Source organism: Eptatretus burgeri, chromosome 8 (assembly GCF_056783735.1).
Source record: "Eptatretus burgeri isolate ZD-2024b chromosome 8, Ebu_testis_v1, whole genome shotgun sequence".
Taxonomy (NCBI): Eukaryota; Metazoa; Chordata; class Myxini; order Myxiniformes; family Myxinidae; genus Eptatretus; species Eptatretus burgeri.
The window spans coordinates 86,563,791-86,580,659 of record NC_140968.1 but is presented as its reverse complement, the minus strand read 5'-3'; the positions used below and the strand labels follow the sequence as shown (position 1 = coordinate 86,580,659).

The 16,869-nt window shown below is 42.8% G+C and overlaps 1 protein-coding gene across 1 annotated transcript in view; it reads right to left on the bottom strand.

Annotated features, from left to right (window-relative positions):
- Positions 1–16,869, bottom strand: part of LOC147022212 (voltage-dependent T-type calcium channel subunit alpha-1H-like) — a 481,200-nt gene that overhangs the window by 258,350 nt on the left and 205,981 nt on the right. The window contains exon 5 of the mRNA XM_085890488.1: positions 12,511–12,670. Coding sequence (XP_085746614.1) covers positions 12,511–12,670 — 160 coding nt within the window. The remainder of the gene's footprint in view (positions 1–12,510; positions 12,671–16,869) is intronic.

The following is a 16,869-nucleotide window of genomic DNA, read 5'->3' as shown; positions in this document are numbered from 1 at the left end:
GCGTCTGTGTGTGCGTGCGTGCGTCTGTGTGTGCGTGCGTGCGTCTGTGCGTGCGTGCGTCTGTGCGTGCGTCTGTGCGTGCGTGCGTGTGTCTGTGTGTGCGTGCGTGCGTGCGTCTTTGTGTGCGTGCGTGCGTCTGTCTGTCTGTCTGTCTGTCTGTCTGTCTGTCTGTCTGTCTGTCTGTGCGTGCGTCTGTGCGTCTGTCTGTCTGTCTGTCTGTGCGTGCGTCTGTGCGTCTGTCTGTCTGTCTGTCTGTGCGTGCGTCTGTCTGTCTGTCTGTCTGTCTGTCTGTGCGTGCGTCTGTCTGTCTGTCTGTCTGTGCGTGCGTCTGTCTGTCTGTCTGTGCGTGCGTCTGTCTGTCTGTCTGTGCGTGCGTCTGTCTGTCTGTCTGTCTGTCTGTCTGTCTGTGCGTGCGTCTGTCTCTCTGCGCGTGCGTGCGTCTGTCTCTCTGCGCGTGCGTGCGTCTGTCTCTCTGCGCGTGCGTGCGTCTGTCTCTCTGCGCGTGCGTGCGTCTGTCTCTCTGCGCGTGCGTGCGTCTGTCTCTCTGCGCGTGCGTGCGTCTGTCTCTCTGCGCGTGCGTGCGTCTGTCTCTCTGCGCGTGCGTGCGTCTGTCTCTCTGCGCGTGCGTGCGTCTGTCTCTCTGCGCGTGCGTGCGTCTGTCTCTCTGCGCGTGCGTGCGTCTGTCTCTCTGCGCGTGCGTGCGTCTGTCTCTCTGCGCGTGCGTGCGTCTGTCTCTCTGCGCGTGCGTGCGTCTGTCTCTCTGCGCGTGCGTGCGTCTGTCTCTCTGCGCGTGCGTGCGTCTGTCTCTCTGCGCGTGCGTGCGTCTGTCTCTCTGCGCGTGCGTGCGTCTGTCTCTCTGCGCGTGCGTGCGTCTGTCTCTCTGCGCGTGCGTGCGTCTGTCTCTCTGCGCGTGCGTGCGTCTGTCTCTCTGCGCGTGCGTGCGTCTGTCTCTCTGCGCGTGCGTGCGTCTGTCTCTCTGCGCGTGCGTGCGTCTGTCTCTCTGCGCGTGCGTGCGTCTGTCTCTCTGCGCGTGCGTGCGTCCGTCTCTCTGCGCGTGCGTGCGTCCGTCTCTCTGCGCGTGCGTGCGTCCGTCTCCCTGCGCGTGCGTGCGTCCGTCTCTCTGCGCGTGCGTGCGTCCGTCTCTCTGCGCGTGCGTGCGTCCGTCTCTCTGCGCGTGCGTGCGTCCGTCTCTCTGCGCGTGCGTGCGTCCGTCTCTCTGCGCGTGCGTGCGTCCGTCTCTCTGCGCGTGCGTGCGTCCGTCTCTCTGCGCGTGCGTGCGTCCGTCTCTCTGCGCGTGCGTGCGTCCGTCTCTCTGCGCGTGCGTGCGTCCGTCTCTCTGCGCGTGCGTGCGTCCGTCCGTCTCTCTGCGCGTGCGTGCGTCCGTCCGTCTCTCTGCGCGTGCGTGCGTCCGTCCGTCTCTCTGCGCGCGCGTGCGTCCGTCCGTCTCTCTGCGCGCGCGTGCGTCCGTCCGTCTCTCTGCGCGCGCGTGCGTCCGTCCGTCTCTCTGCGCGTGCGTGCGTCCGTCTCTCTGCGCGTGCGTGCGTCCGTCTCTCTGCGCGTGCGTGCGTCCGTCTCTCTGCGCGTGCGTGCGTCGGTCTCTCTGCGCGTGCGTGCGTCCGTCTCTCTGCGCGTGCGTGCGTCCGTCTCTCTGCGCGTGCGTGCGTGCGTCCGTCTCTCTGCGCGTGCGTGCGTCCGTCTCTCTGCGCGTGCGTGCGTCCGTCTCTCTGCGCGTGCGTGCGTCTGTCTCTCTGCGCGTGTGTGCGTCTGTGTCTCTTCGCGTGCGTGCGTCTGTCTCTCTGCGCGTGGGTGTGTCTGTCTCTCTGCGCGTACGTGCGTCTGTCTCTCTGCGCGTGCGTGCGTCTGTCTCTGCGTGCGTGCGTCTGTCTCTGCGTGCGTGAGTGTCTGCCTGTGCGTGTCTGTCTGTCTGTGCGTGTCTGTCTGTCTGTGCGTGTCTGTCTGTCTGTGCGTGTCTGTCTGTCTGTGCGTGTCTGTCTGTCTGTGCGTGTCTGTCTGTGCGTGTCTGTCTGTGCGTGTCTGTCTGTGCGTGTCTGTCTGTGTGTGTCTGTCTGTGCATGTCTGTCTGTGCGTCTGTCTGTCTGTGTGTGTCTGTCTGTGTGTGTTGTTCATTAAGCATAACGTATTCTCTCTGCTAACTCTCCGACTCCCCCCCCCCTCTCTCTTTTTGCCCAACCCCATCCCAATACAGTGCAGCACCCTCCTCCCATCTATCTCCATCTCTATCTCTATCTCTATCCCTATTGGGTGGTCGCTGGACTACCCTTATTCTCGGTTTTTTGGGTGGTCGCAAGACAACCCTTATTCTCAGTTTTTCCGTCTGTCTGTATGGTTGTTGGTATGTAATGGACAGCTCTGGAGGCCAGAGGAGTCAACCGATTTTGATGAAACTTGACAGGTAGGTTCATACCAGGATCTAGTTGTATGCTGTTGAGCACTGTTGCTATGGACGCCACCGTTACCGAGCAACGGGATTTTGAAATTTTTGAAAAATCCTCGAAAAATTATTTGTTCGAAAATCAAAAATCGGCTTCCAGGCTTTTATGCGCACTATAATCAACCTCTTTGTCAAAAAAATTCAGCCCTATCCATCAAAAACTGTATGACCAGTATGCAATTATGTAGCGACCACCCATGTCACCTACCGGCTTGTATCTCCATTTCTCTCCATATCGGATGCTGGTTATGTCTGGATGGTGCTTATCCATAGGTATCAAATCAAGATGGCTGTTATGTCCATGAATTATTGTCAACATCTACTTCTACAGATAAGCCTAGACTCAAAAAGGCGATAAATGTTAAAGCAAAAGCTTTAGCATTAAACATTAGCCGAGGGTAAAAGCAAAAGAGGAATATCAAAATGTATATAAACAACTCAAATGAGTAATAGAGGGCAAGACTCGAAGAGGGAGAAATAAATAAAAAGTAATTGTCAACGAAGGTTGAATAGATCGTGTGTGGTTCAGGGAGAAAGCATAAGGCAGGCTGGTTAGCAGTCTTGAAAGACTGGAGGGAAAGAAAACAAAACAACAGACAAAGAAGGTTGGATCAATGGTTGAGAGAGTAGAGGGGTGAAGGCATAGAGGTGAGCATCTAGCTTGGAGTTTGGGAGGATAACTTGGTGTGCTATCTTGAAGAACGTGTGTGACCTGGGCAGACTGGTGGGGGATGAAGAGGGCAGACGTAAGGCAATATAAAACATGCTTGCAGTGGGAAAAATCATACTTTGGGACAGGGGCTGCTGCTGAGAGACGTCAACAAGAATGTGTAGAACCTTGGACTCAATCACCTCCAGAGGTACGAGATGGGAAGCAGCTGCACTTGTCCAGAGTAGGACAAATATTGCAGGGTACTTCAGAGGAAGACCTTGTGATGAGCTCTACCGAGTTCATAATGTAATGTTTCTGTGGAGAATACCAAGGTATCAGCCAACCTCAAGGGACAGTTTAGAGATGTGGTCTACCAAAAACAGGTTGTGACAGGTACTGAGGCTTGAATAAGTTTCCAAAGGTTGGCCAGAAAGGTAAACTGTGGGAGAAGGTGATGGGGCAGGATTTGACAGCCAATCCTTATGAAGGAACTGATCGGGAGTATCATGGGATTTTCTGTTATCACAGGCATTGGAGATATGATTGACCACAAATTTTTTTTAAGAATTAGCACTTGTAAAGATACTTCTTTTATACACTGATAAAAAAACACAACACTCAACGAGTTTAATATCTGATTACATTATTCTCTCGATATGAAGGCTTCTTCTTCTTCTTCCTCTTTCGGCTTGCTCCCGTTAGGGGTCGCCACAGCGGATCAACCGTCTCCATTTCGCTCTATCCTCCACATCTTCCATTGACACTCCAACCACCCGCATGTCCGCCCTCACCGTATCTATGAACCTCTTCTTTGGCCTTCCTCTTCTCCTCCTGCCTGGCGGCTCCATCCTCAGCATCCTTCTCCCGATATACTCCGCTTCCCTCCTGTGCACATGTCCAAACCATCTCAATCTCGCCTCTCTCACTTTGTCTCCAAACCGTCCTACCTGCGCTGTCCCTCTAATATACTCATTTCTTATCCTATCCATCCTCGTCATTCCCAACGAGAATCGCAGCATCTTTAACTCTGCCACCTCCAGCTCTGCTTCCTGTCTTTTTGTTAGTGCCACCGCCTCCAAACCATACAACATAGCTTGTCTCACTACCGTCTTATATACTTTCCCCTTCACTCTTGCAGATACCCTTCTGTCACAAATCACTCCTGAAACTCTTCTCCACCCACTCCATCCTGCCTGCACTCTCTTTTTTACTTCTCTCCCACACTCTCCGTTACTTTGGACAGTTGATCCCAAGTATTTAAACCCATCCACCTTCCACACCTCAACTCCTTGCAACCGCACCATACCACCACCCTCCCTCTCATTTACGCACATGTACTCCGTCTTACTCCGACTGACTATCATTCCCCTTCTCTCTCGATATGAAGGCACGATCCACATATTAGCACCTCTGATTAAGTTTTTACATATGTCTATATTTTTTCTTTTTTGTATACATCGTCGAGACTTGTGGAACAGCTGGGACACTGAACAGATCAGGATGTAACAGACAACGACAGGTCGCAAACCAGGACGCAAAAGGAACAGTAGAGAGAGGGGGGGGGGACACCAACAACAGAGCTGAAGGCCAATTTAGAGGGAGACTTTAACAAACAATGGGTGTGGGGAGGAATGGGGGGCAGTAGAGGAAGCATGGGGTGGACAATATGGATATGGAAGAAAGCTCCAAGGAAGTAAAACTGGAAATTTGGAAGGACGAGGGATTGGGGTGGGGTTAATGAAGGGAGAAAAGATCATGGTTTTTGATTGAGGATGACCTGAGATGGTGGTGAGCAGCTGTCTTGAAGACCTGAAGGGACGAATGAGATTGAAGAGAGTGGAAGTTGGTTCCACAAGTGGGGGAAAAAAAGAGAAGCAAATGAATGGAGGTGAGTAGTGATCCTCGATTTAGGTAGTTTCACCAGAGGGGTGGATGGTGTACTGTGTGAGCCCTGCAGAAAACTGATGTGGGGACAAAGAATGGAAATAGCAGAGGTGCAAGACCAGAAAGGAGGTGATTGAAGACAGAGATACCACCGACCTGTCTGTGATGGCGAAGTGACAAGCCCATACCCTCAGCTTCATCGCAAGAGATTCAAATAATATTGAAGGCCTTGGTTTCCATGGTGTCAAACTGAGCAAGATGTGGGACAGGGAGCCAGTACTGAGGGCAGAGCAGTACTCAATTAAGCTGTGGACGAAGGCCTTGTCGGTGGATAGGAGTTCAGGTGTACCAAGAAAGGAGTTTTTACAACAGAGGATGCCCAGTTGGCCGCTGGGTTTCGAGGCCAACTTTTAAATGTGGTTTTCTCAAGAAAGATCATGCTTATTAGTGAGACTCAGGTGTATAGATGACTGCATTTCCTCAAGAGGATTGTTAAGAAAGTAGATAGGTGGGTATGCCAGATGGTACTTTCAGAGAGATAGTCAGAATGTGAGATTCTTTTATGATTGAAAGACATATTCCAAGTGTTTGTCCATCTTGTGATTTTTTTTTTAAGTCTGAAGAGAGGGATAAGGCTGCAGCCCACCTGTCCGAAGGATGAGGCATGCCACAGCAGAGGGTGGAGTCCTCAATAAATAGATAAAGAGGATTTTACAGAAAATCAGAGAGATCATTGATGAAGATCAGGAATAGGACTGGGCACAGAACACTGCCTTGGGGCAGTCCAGCCTTGACAAGGAGAGGATATGAAAAGATTCTGTTGAGTGCCAGATGCTGGCTATGAGAGTGGAAGAAGTCAGAAAGCCATTTGTGGAATTGGCCATGGATGCCATTGGAAGAGAGTTTGGAGAGTCAGTCAGGATGCCAGACGATCAAAAGCACGAGATATGTCCAGTGAAATGGCGATGATCTCATGCCTGACATTGAGGGCCTCTATCCATTGTTGGATGAATAGAAGCAGCATGTCCAACATGGAGTGACCTGAGTTGAAACCAAATTGGTAATCTGAGATGAGGTTGTTGGTGAAAAGGAAGGATTCATATCAACTGTGATGATGGATTCCATGACTTTGCTGATGAGTGGAAGTAAGCTGATTGGTCTGTAAAAAATTTTAGTATCTTCATGCAAATATCAGCAATTGTACAGAACACTTCACACTTTCCTTTGGGAAATAATTTTCAAAGAACAATATTATGGTTCGATAAAAAAAATTGTAATTGGGACAGTCCATAATAACCAAAAGTGTGAGATCAATTGAGTGGAAAACACAAAAGCACAACGAGAAAAAGCACTCTCTGAGCTTCTGCCTTTTAGCAAAATCAATTCGTCTGTTGTGCTTTTTGCATTTTCTGCAATGCAGTTCTTTCACAATTGGTGGTCGAATTTTATGTTTATCGACTACCTCATTTTTTTACTTCTAAAAATAATTGGACTCCATCAGACCTAAAAATAATGAGTATTTCATTTCTTCACAGAGCCATCAAAATTAGACTATGACCTGGAATCATGAAATATGGACATGGACTCAACTTCAAACTTTACGGGAATTGGCAATAACCCCACAAACAAGACTCAGCCAATCCTTTCTTTCAGAAAATTATTGCGGTGCTCGATAATCTAGAGAAGGCATGATCTGGTCAATTATGGAGAGATACTTTTCATTGAGATGCAATGCATGTGCTTTCATTCAAAATGGAGCTTTGTACAATGGCCAGGACAACACTTTACAAGCAAGCTTACAGGGTGCATTTCAAAAAGTGTATACAATTAGTAAGGACACGGACACACACACACACACACACACACACACACACACACACACACACACACACACACACACACACACACACACACACACACACACACACACACACACACACACACACCCTGATTCTGTACAATAAGGACAGGACTAATTTCGTCCTCCACTCCTTTCCATCGATAATACCAAAAGGAAATTCAGTCCAGGCAGACAAATTTAAGCATTATACTGTTCTGATGAGCTCTAATAAGGGTGAAACATGTCAGCAACTATTCTACTTTTTCTGCTTGTGGTATTTTTGAATCATTGCTCCAAGGCTTGATTCACATGGAGAGACATTCCCTAGGGGTTACAGTACAACAAGCACATCATGATGGTGACATCATAGTGTTGTTGTAGGTTGGAGAATGGATTATAATACTCTGTTGCAAAATTCAAAACTGTGTCCTTCTAATGGTGCTGCAGTGAGACAATAGAAAATGAGATTGTGTGGAAGAAGATGCTTGTTGGTAATAAATTGTGCAGGAAAGACTGCAGTAGGACCTTGAAAACGTATCTAAACAATATGCAATAAAGGTTAAAATAATAATAATAATAATAATAATAATAATAATAATAATAATAATAATAACGTTTTGCAGAGCTGGACTTGGTTGACAGAATTCCAGCCAAACTGTGGCAAGATGTTGAAGACATTGTAAAAGAAGAGGCCAAAAACAAACAAGAAAAAGGTTAAATGTGTGTCAGAAGAGAAAATAAATATTGCAGACAGAAGAAGAGATGAAAACCAAAGGAACATCAAGAGGGGACATGAAGTGGCCAAAAGCTGGGAAAGACCAAGATGAATATGTCAAAGAGGCATGAGAAGAGACAGAAAGTGCCAACAGAGCATGAAAAACAAAATATCTGTTTTTAAAGATCAGAGAGATCACAGGAAAGTTTATGTGTAGGATTGGGGTCCTTAATAGTAGAACAGGAAAGCTCTGAGAGAAGAAACACAGTTGAAAGAAAGGTGAAAGGACAATGCACACAGAAACTCTATATAAATGTGATAGCAATGTGATGAAACCTTCGAAGAAAGAAGATGAGCAAGAACCAATAGTGATCGAAGGTGAGGTACGTAGAACCCGAAAGAGCTAGAAAATGGAAAAGCACAAGTTGGCCACAATACATCTGGAACTGCTCTTCATCCATGTTACAGATCTGGGGACAACTTCATTCTTTCAAAAATATTATATAATATTGCAACTATTCCAAACATCTTTCTCTGCACGGTGAAATATTGTCATAAATCGAAAAAAAACAATGAGTAGAATTGTGGGTAAGAATATGTAAGTGTTACTGAACTCACCTGACAGATTTAGTCATGCATATAAACGTTTTTAGAACAAATTTGTGGTGAAACAAACAATCAAGCAAGGCCTAAAAGACCCACGAACGCATCTATCCTTGGGATGCCAAGCACTCCAGAAGTCTGGCCTGTACGGTAGGGTGGCAAGAAGGATGCCATTACTCAAAAAAGGCCACCTTGAGTCCGGTTTGAGGTATGCAACAAAGTACTCCAGAGATTCTGAAGCCAAGTGGCAACAAGTTTTGTGGTCTAACGAAACCAAGATATAACTTTTTGGCTTCAATGAAAATGTTTCATTTGACGCAAACCCAACACAGCACATCACTCAAAGAACACCATCCCTACTGTGAAGCATGGTGGTGGCAGCATCATGTTATGGGGGTGTTTCTCATGAGCAGGTACTTGGGCACTTGTCAGGGTAAATGAGAAAATGGATGGAGCAAAATACAGAAAAATCCTGGAGAAAAACCTTCTGCCCTCTGCAAGAAAGCTGAAATTGGGATGGAATTTCACCTTTCAGCATGACAATGACCCAAAACACAGCCAAAACTACACTGGAGTGGCAAAGGAACAAAAAGATAAATGTCCTTGAGTGGGCCAGTCAAAGCACTGACCTTAATCCAATCGAAAATCTGTGGAATGACTTGAAGATTGCTGTCCATCAATGCTCCCCATGCAACATGACTGAGCTTGATGAGTTTTGCACAAAAGAATGGGAAAATATTGCCCCGCTTACAGAAATAAAGGTGGATACTTTGAGCCCACCCGAGAAGGCCTCCATTCTACATTCTGAAACTCGCATATGAAGATACCAATCAATGACACACACACACACAAGCCTGGTGTTGGCTTAGTGGTTAGGGTGGCGGCTTGGGATCCTGGGGTCCTCAGTTCAAGCCCCGTTGGCCGCTGAATTAATATATACCAGGAGGTTGACTCAGCCTTTCATCCTTCCGAGGTCGGCAAAATGAGTACCAGTGTACTGGTAAGGGGGACACTGCATCAGTGGCATAGTCACATCCCAACCAATGATGCAACCAGCAGCCACAGGCTGCACTCCAAAGAGAGAGAATGAAAAACACACACACACACACACACACACACACACACACACACACACACACACACACACACACACACACACACACACACACACACACACACACACACACACACACACGCACACACCAGCATTTGACCTTGCCATCCATCTTTGCACTGCCTCAGGCCATTCTGGGTTTGCAGTCATGATGGTATCATAACAGCGTTTGTCCAGGTCGAAGAACTTTAATAATCATATTCGTTGAACTCCTGATGGCTAAAAAACAATCATGATACTTCCTGTTTGTGATTGGTTGGGTGAAAGACAATTTGTCCATTTTTCAGATGGCACTTGTTGGTTCCAGATACGATCTGGCCTCAACAATCACAGTTAGAGGTGTATCATTAACGTATATATATATATATATATATATATATATATATATATATATATATATATATATATATATATATATATATATATATATATATATATATATATATATATACATACATATACATATACATATATATATATATATACATATATATACATATACATATATATACATACATACATATATATACATACATATATATATATATATATATTTATATATATATATATATATATATATATATATATATATATATATAATTATTATTTAACATGTCCTGGCATATTGTGAGTATCTCATTTATCAAACGATGTGAATGCCATTTATGTGTCCTCAGAAATATCCACAGTACAGAAGGACGTAATATTCCTTCGTGGTTTGCTCATTGTTAACACTGCAACAGATGACATTTTCTGTTGGATCCAATACCATGGAAATCTAACACAAAGCTACATCGGTGCGAACTAACAACACAGAGTTTAACTTCTTCCCATGAAAGGTAAATGTATAAAGTATGTTTTGTGTTTTGACACTGTCAAAATGGATATTGACTGGTACTAACATGTCCAACATTGGTTCCTGGTCAAATTCAAAGCCAATATTGTGCTGTGTTTCCTGCAATCCTCTTTGCTAATTTAAGAGACATACAAAGGTGAATCGTCAAAAGTAGTTTGATCAAAAATATTCCTTTTAACCCATAATAACATTAAGATTACCCTAAAATGCATTACAAATAGGCAAGTGTATTATCCTCAGGTTTAGTAGGGTATTATTGCATTTATTTTCAATCGAGACAGAGTTTTACCAAGAGGGTAAATAATTTCATCATCCTTTGCTGAAGTGAAAAGGAAGGGAATGAGAGCAACGCAATTAATGCACGATCTTTGCAAACGCGGTGTTCCTTTCAATGGTACAAGGCCAGTTGCACATGGCAAAGACTGTATCGGACGTGGCATAACCATCAAGCATGTCGGAAACACGGCATGACGAGCAACTTGAACTGCAACAAGAGAAATCTAATGAGAGAAATTACTCTAGCATGAACACAAATGTTTGTACTCTGCACCTTACTGCCACCATATTTTGGCACATTTTCTGCATTCTAATTAATCGTCCGTTCCTCCTGTATGAAGAAACATTGTGCACAAATACATTTTACTCTTACACCTTTTCTACCCCAAACCCCACCATGCAGAAGATATTTAACATGTAAGGTAAACAAAGAGGTAAAATGTATCTTTATTCTAAAATGTAACAGTCTCGCTTTCTAATTATTGGGAAACATATATGACAGGGATGAAGTTGGCCAATGGTCATTTATAGACACCCTTGTTGCAACATCAACTACAACGAACCTCGGTCGAGTGCATACCTCCACCAGGCTGAACAGTTTACCTTTTGTATCCCACTGATCTGCATCCAGACCTTAACCAAAATCGAATCACCTTGTTCTTGTAATCTATGCAACTCATCCAGAAAGTTTTGTCATAATCCGTCCACAACTGTGTAAATAATCTATTGACCTGAGGAAGCCAGCTGTGAAGTTGGTGAAATGTCACCTGAGACTGGATCTGCTCTTGCTTATTGCTCAATTTAACGGAGTTGATCTAGTTTTACTTTTGGTAGGAAGCACCATCTTCTTCTATAAAAATGTGTTTATCCCAACCGCCACATATCCTATACAATATTTATTTATATATATATATATATATATATATATATATATATATATATATATATATATATATATATATATACATATATATATATATATATATATATATATATATATATATATATACATATATATATATATATATATATATATATATATATATACATATATATATATATATATATATATATATAAAATATATATATATATATATATAAAATATATATATATATATATATATATATATATATATATATATATATATATATATATATATATATATATATATATATATACATATATATGTAGATATAGATATAGTTTTTGGCCCCATCTCTCAATGGTGAAGAATCAATTAAAAAGTTAAAAGATTCTAGTATCTGGATCAGGATCATAAATAAAATCTAATCATTTCAGCCTTTGCACACACTCAACCTTTCCACCATATTTCAGCCAAATCTGTCCATAACTTTTCTGAGATATCCTGCTCACAGACAGACAGACAGACAGAGAAAGAAATGGACAAACAGAGAGGGGTGAAAACATTACCTCTGTCCACCTTCGATGGCAGAGGTCATGAGGAACGAGATATCTGCGATCACAAAGCGACCGCCAAAAGTGAACCTCTATCGGTGCCTGTGATCCAATGATGGCCATATTATTTTCGGGCCACCATATAACCTTGACCTTCAACATTTAGGAATGGATTCCAAATTAAGAAAATGTGTCCCAATCTACAAACTATCCATAAAACTCAACATCATGACAATCAGAGGAAAATTATTCAAGTTATGATCCAAAGGTGTTTTTGGTTAATTAGGTCACAATCCAAAAGTAAGTAGGTCAAGGGCACTAATCAAATATCAGGTGCACAACTTCAGTGCAGCTACAGTATTATGATGCAAGAACATCTTAGAAAGTCAAATGGTCTTTAAAATTCCGTCTTTGCAAAATTTAGCGATGACAAAGAAGGCATTTTTTTTCATTCCGTCATTTGACCTTGACATTTAACCCAGAGGGGTATGATGTAAATTAAGCATAAATGCGATTTACTCGACTATCTCGAGAGTGAAATTTCATTCTGCAGCCTTTTATCACTGGAAATAAATATAAATAATAAATGAAGAAAATAAATGCAAATATCTGGGAGTGTGATGTGCTGAAAGAATTTCTGTTCTCAAGTGCAATTGCATGGCATTTGATGAGTATGCACAGAGTGGAATCGCGACACGCACGTGCTAACATTGGTGTCAAGGAAGCATCGGTTGCGGAGAAGGCCGGACCATAGCTGCACTCCAATAATTCCAAAGATGAAGAAGACAAAGAAGCAAAGGAGCAGCACATTCCCCAGCATGGGCAGGGTGTCCAAGAGCAAGGTCACCAAGATGCGCATGCCTGAAAGACACAATAAATGGATATTTACCATTTTGGTATGAATCAGCACCTGGGAACTTCAACTGTTAGCATTTGTCAAACAAAGTTCTGACATCATCACCCCTGAATTTTTCTTCAAACAACCAGATTTCACAGTCATGTCTTTACTCTACGTGGTACTGTTTTCTGACAAATGTGTCAATAATATCAAATGAAAAAGCACTCATGGAGTGACACTTGGCAAAATGGAATGGCACTTGGTAGAACACATACCTCTGCCAGGCTGAACAGTATACATTTTGTATCCCACTGATAGGTCGGATCTGAACCCGGACATTAACCAAAATAGAATCGGCTTGTTCTTGTCACCTAACCAACTCTTCCATCTCGTTTTGTCACAAGTCATCCACAATTTTTCGAGATATCATGCAAAACATAGTTTTTGGCCCCATCTCTCAATGGGGAAGAATTACTTTAAAAAATTTCTCATATCAGGATTTGAATCTCCACCAAAATTGAATAAATTAGTCCTTTTTCACACACCCAACCTGTCCACAAAGTTTCTGTGGAATCCATCCCTTTGAGATATTGTGCTGTATATCGTTTTGGATCCTTTCTCTCAATGGTGAAGAATCACTTGAAACATTCTCGGATCTGGATTCAGATCTTCACAAAAATTGAATCAATTAGTCCTTTCCCCACACCCAACATGTCCACCAAGGTTAATCCGAATCCGTCCACAACTTTTTGAAATATCATGCAATGTCGTTTTTTGCCCCATCTTTCAATGCTGAAGAATCACTTGAAAATTAATAATTCTCGGATATGGATCCGAGAATTGAGCATTGCTGTCTAAAATTGGGCATTGCTGTCAATGGCCGGTCAACTACATGCACAAAAAAATTTAGAACGATTGCTTGAAAACTGTGGCCAAACATCGTGTGACAAACAGACAGACAGACAAGCCGGTCGGCGACATGGGTGGTCGCTATATAATTGCATACCAGTCATACAGTTTTTGACGGATCGGGCTGAAAATTTTTGACAAAGAGGTTGATTATAGTGCGCATAAAAGCGCAGAAGCCGATTTTTGATTTTCGAAAAAAAACAAATATAAAAATATTTTTCAGATTTTTTCAAAAATTCCAAAGTCCTAGGCAACGGTGGCGTCCATCGCAACGGTGCCCAAAAGCGTACAACTCGATCCTGGTATGAACCTACCAGTCAAGTTTCATCAAAATCGGTTGACTCCTCTGGCCTCCAGAGCTGTCCATTACATTCATACAGACAGACGGAAAACCTGAGAATAATGGTAGTCTCGCGACCACCCAACAGCCAACATACTTGGCAAAAAAATATTTTCGCCATGTAACTACTACTACTACTGCTACAAAAAACCTGCTCTTACGCTTCTGGCTTCACTTTTCTCCAACATTTTTTTTTCATTGGGCACCCGTTAAAGAAACAAAACAAGTCGCGACATCTCCTTGTTAACTATATTTTTACAAGGGGTAAAATGGCATGAGAATAAACCTGGAAGGCAAAAACTGAGAGAATTGTGCTGGAACACAGTTCTGTAGGCCTGAAGATCTTAATACGCTCACACATTGTTGCAGAATACATGGCGGCAGAATATTTTAACACTTAAAAAGTTTAAAGGTCCCCTGACATGCCAAAGTACATACATTTCATTTATATACGTCCTCGAGGAGTTTTTCATCGTGATTTCAGATCTGACAATGTTTTTTCAGAAGTCATTCTGTAAAATGTTAAAATTAAAAAAAACAAACGTCTTCGGGAACGCCCCTAAAAATTCTCCTGAAAGGGGCGTAACCCACATGACGTCAACTCCAGGATTACAAAGGCTGCATGTAAATTACTCGTGCTGGTGGTCTACGTGATGCTATTGGCTTTCTGTGTGTTTCTACATTTGATTGATTGACTCAATCGCTTCGTTCATTTCTGTTTTAAAAAAATCGAACATTTGGATTTGAATAATGGATGGCATGGACTTTGATTTGACTGGTAACGACAGTGAGTGTGAGAGAAATGAAGGATTTTGGTCTGAATCAGATGGAGAATTGTCGGATAAAGTAGTCGCGGGAGGTGAAGTTCAGGCAGCTGGAAATGAAGTACGGCCTTACCAGTTCGAGCACGAAGCAGGACAAGCAGAGGAAAATGGTGATAAAATTCCCGGCGTTCATTATGATCGGGAGGACATCGAAGGAAGACTCAGAAATAACAACTGGTTAGACGAAATCCTATTCATAATTCAATAATGTAAATTCGACTTGCATACTGCTCGATATCAGAAATATTTTAGTGAGGTGACGTGATCAGCGCAGCGGACATGTTGCTCAATGGCGAATTAATCACAAGCAAGGCCGCCGCATGTCATCGGCCATATCTCTCGGCGCATAAAACGAAGCAATCTCGCTGTCCGGATACGATGAAAACTTCTGATACAATCTCGCTGTCCGGATACGATGAAAACTTGTGATACAATGCAGAACACACCTTGTGATACAATTGTCTCGAGTAGTCCGATAAATCTGACGTTCTGTTGCATTTTTATTTATTTCATTCCTACTGTCGTCATGTAGCGCCAGTAGAAAACAATGAAGAAAAGAGAATAATAAAAGAAAGCTACAGCACGTCAGATTTATCGGCCAAGTCGGACGGACGACGGATTTATCGGACTAGTCTAGACTCTAGAGTTGACAAGTAACTTGTATTAGCATGCACACAATGTATAAGTCAATGCGTAAGAGTCCCGAGGCTATGAGGCCATGTAATATGACAGATAAATTTGTCTTTCATAGTTGTGCAAACATTTTTTTCCTTTTTCTTTTATTACAGCATTTTGGCTAAATGTTAATGAATCGCAAGCCAATGGAAGAAGTACCTTCACTTTAGATGTCCATATTCTCCGACGATTATCATCTTTTGGGAATACATGATGGCTTACACCGTCTTTGCTTGTATTGCTGCATCCTGGGACGATACATCTTGCAGGCATTTTCGAAAGTACGGCTAAAACTATTTAAAACTTTCACGAAACAATCACTGGAATTAAGACAATCACAGAGAATGCACTAACATGTGCAAAATGCATTTGTACGTACTTTATAAGGCGCGCGACATCTCGACTCTCGAGTCAATCCACTCTGTACTGTATGTGACGTCATGCTGCGATTCGCTGAAGTCCATTTTTTTAGGGGTAGGGCATAGCAAGTTGTGAATAGCTCCAGAAATGATCGAAATATTGCTCTAATTATCCCATTTTTGATTAAAAAAAAAAACATGGGTGATTTCTTCACGAGGAAGGTCAAGTTAATTTATAAATCACAAGTTTATTTTGCATGTTAGGGGACCTTTAAGGAAACCCGGACCATAAATGATGCACTTTGTAGTATTTCCCACAAGATACTTTTCTCTTATTTGTATCAATTTATTTTGTTTTTTTGGTGATCTTTTGCCTTTCCTTCTGTCTTGTAACTGCCTTCTCTTTTAAAATGCTCTACCTTGCCTGCTACAGTCCTGAACATGGATAAGCAGAGATGAGGAAAGTGAGCGACATTAAATAGAATTGTGGCATTTCGAACAAAAGCACCACAACTTCAACGATTACTACTACTACTACTACTACTACTTTCCCTTCTTCATCTTCATCGTCTATAATAGTCTTGGTTATTCCCACCTTCAATTGTGGTCGACCTGGGCATAAGAGAAATACAAGAATACAAGAAGGCCCAAATATTTCACAAACTAGCTGGGCAGGTTTGACGTTCACCTGAAGGTGACAGAAACTTTTAATTTGTTTCGGGTTCTGGTGACAACCTGCCTACTTTTGGTACCTGGGGTAACATGGGATATTTAATGTCCACCAACGACATCAGCTTAACGTCCACCCGAGGAAAAATGCCCTGCCTGCAAAGTTTATCGTCTGACAAATCTGACAGTTTATAGTTGGTTTGCTAATAGAACACAGGCTAGATCATGTAGGACATGGAATATAATAAAGTAAAATTTTTGTGAAATAAATTATTAAATGAATGGCAAACACCAAAGTTGACACATTGACATTATGATTATTAAACATTTCCTCTTAATGGTTCGGTGTATTGAAACTTTGCGATCTTAATTTATCTAAAAACCCCAGAAATGCATCCAAATCCACATAAGGAAAATGGAGAGAGGGGTATTCCATAAAATTACAC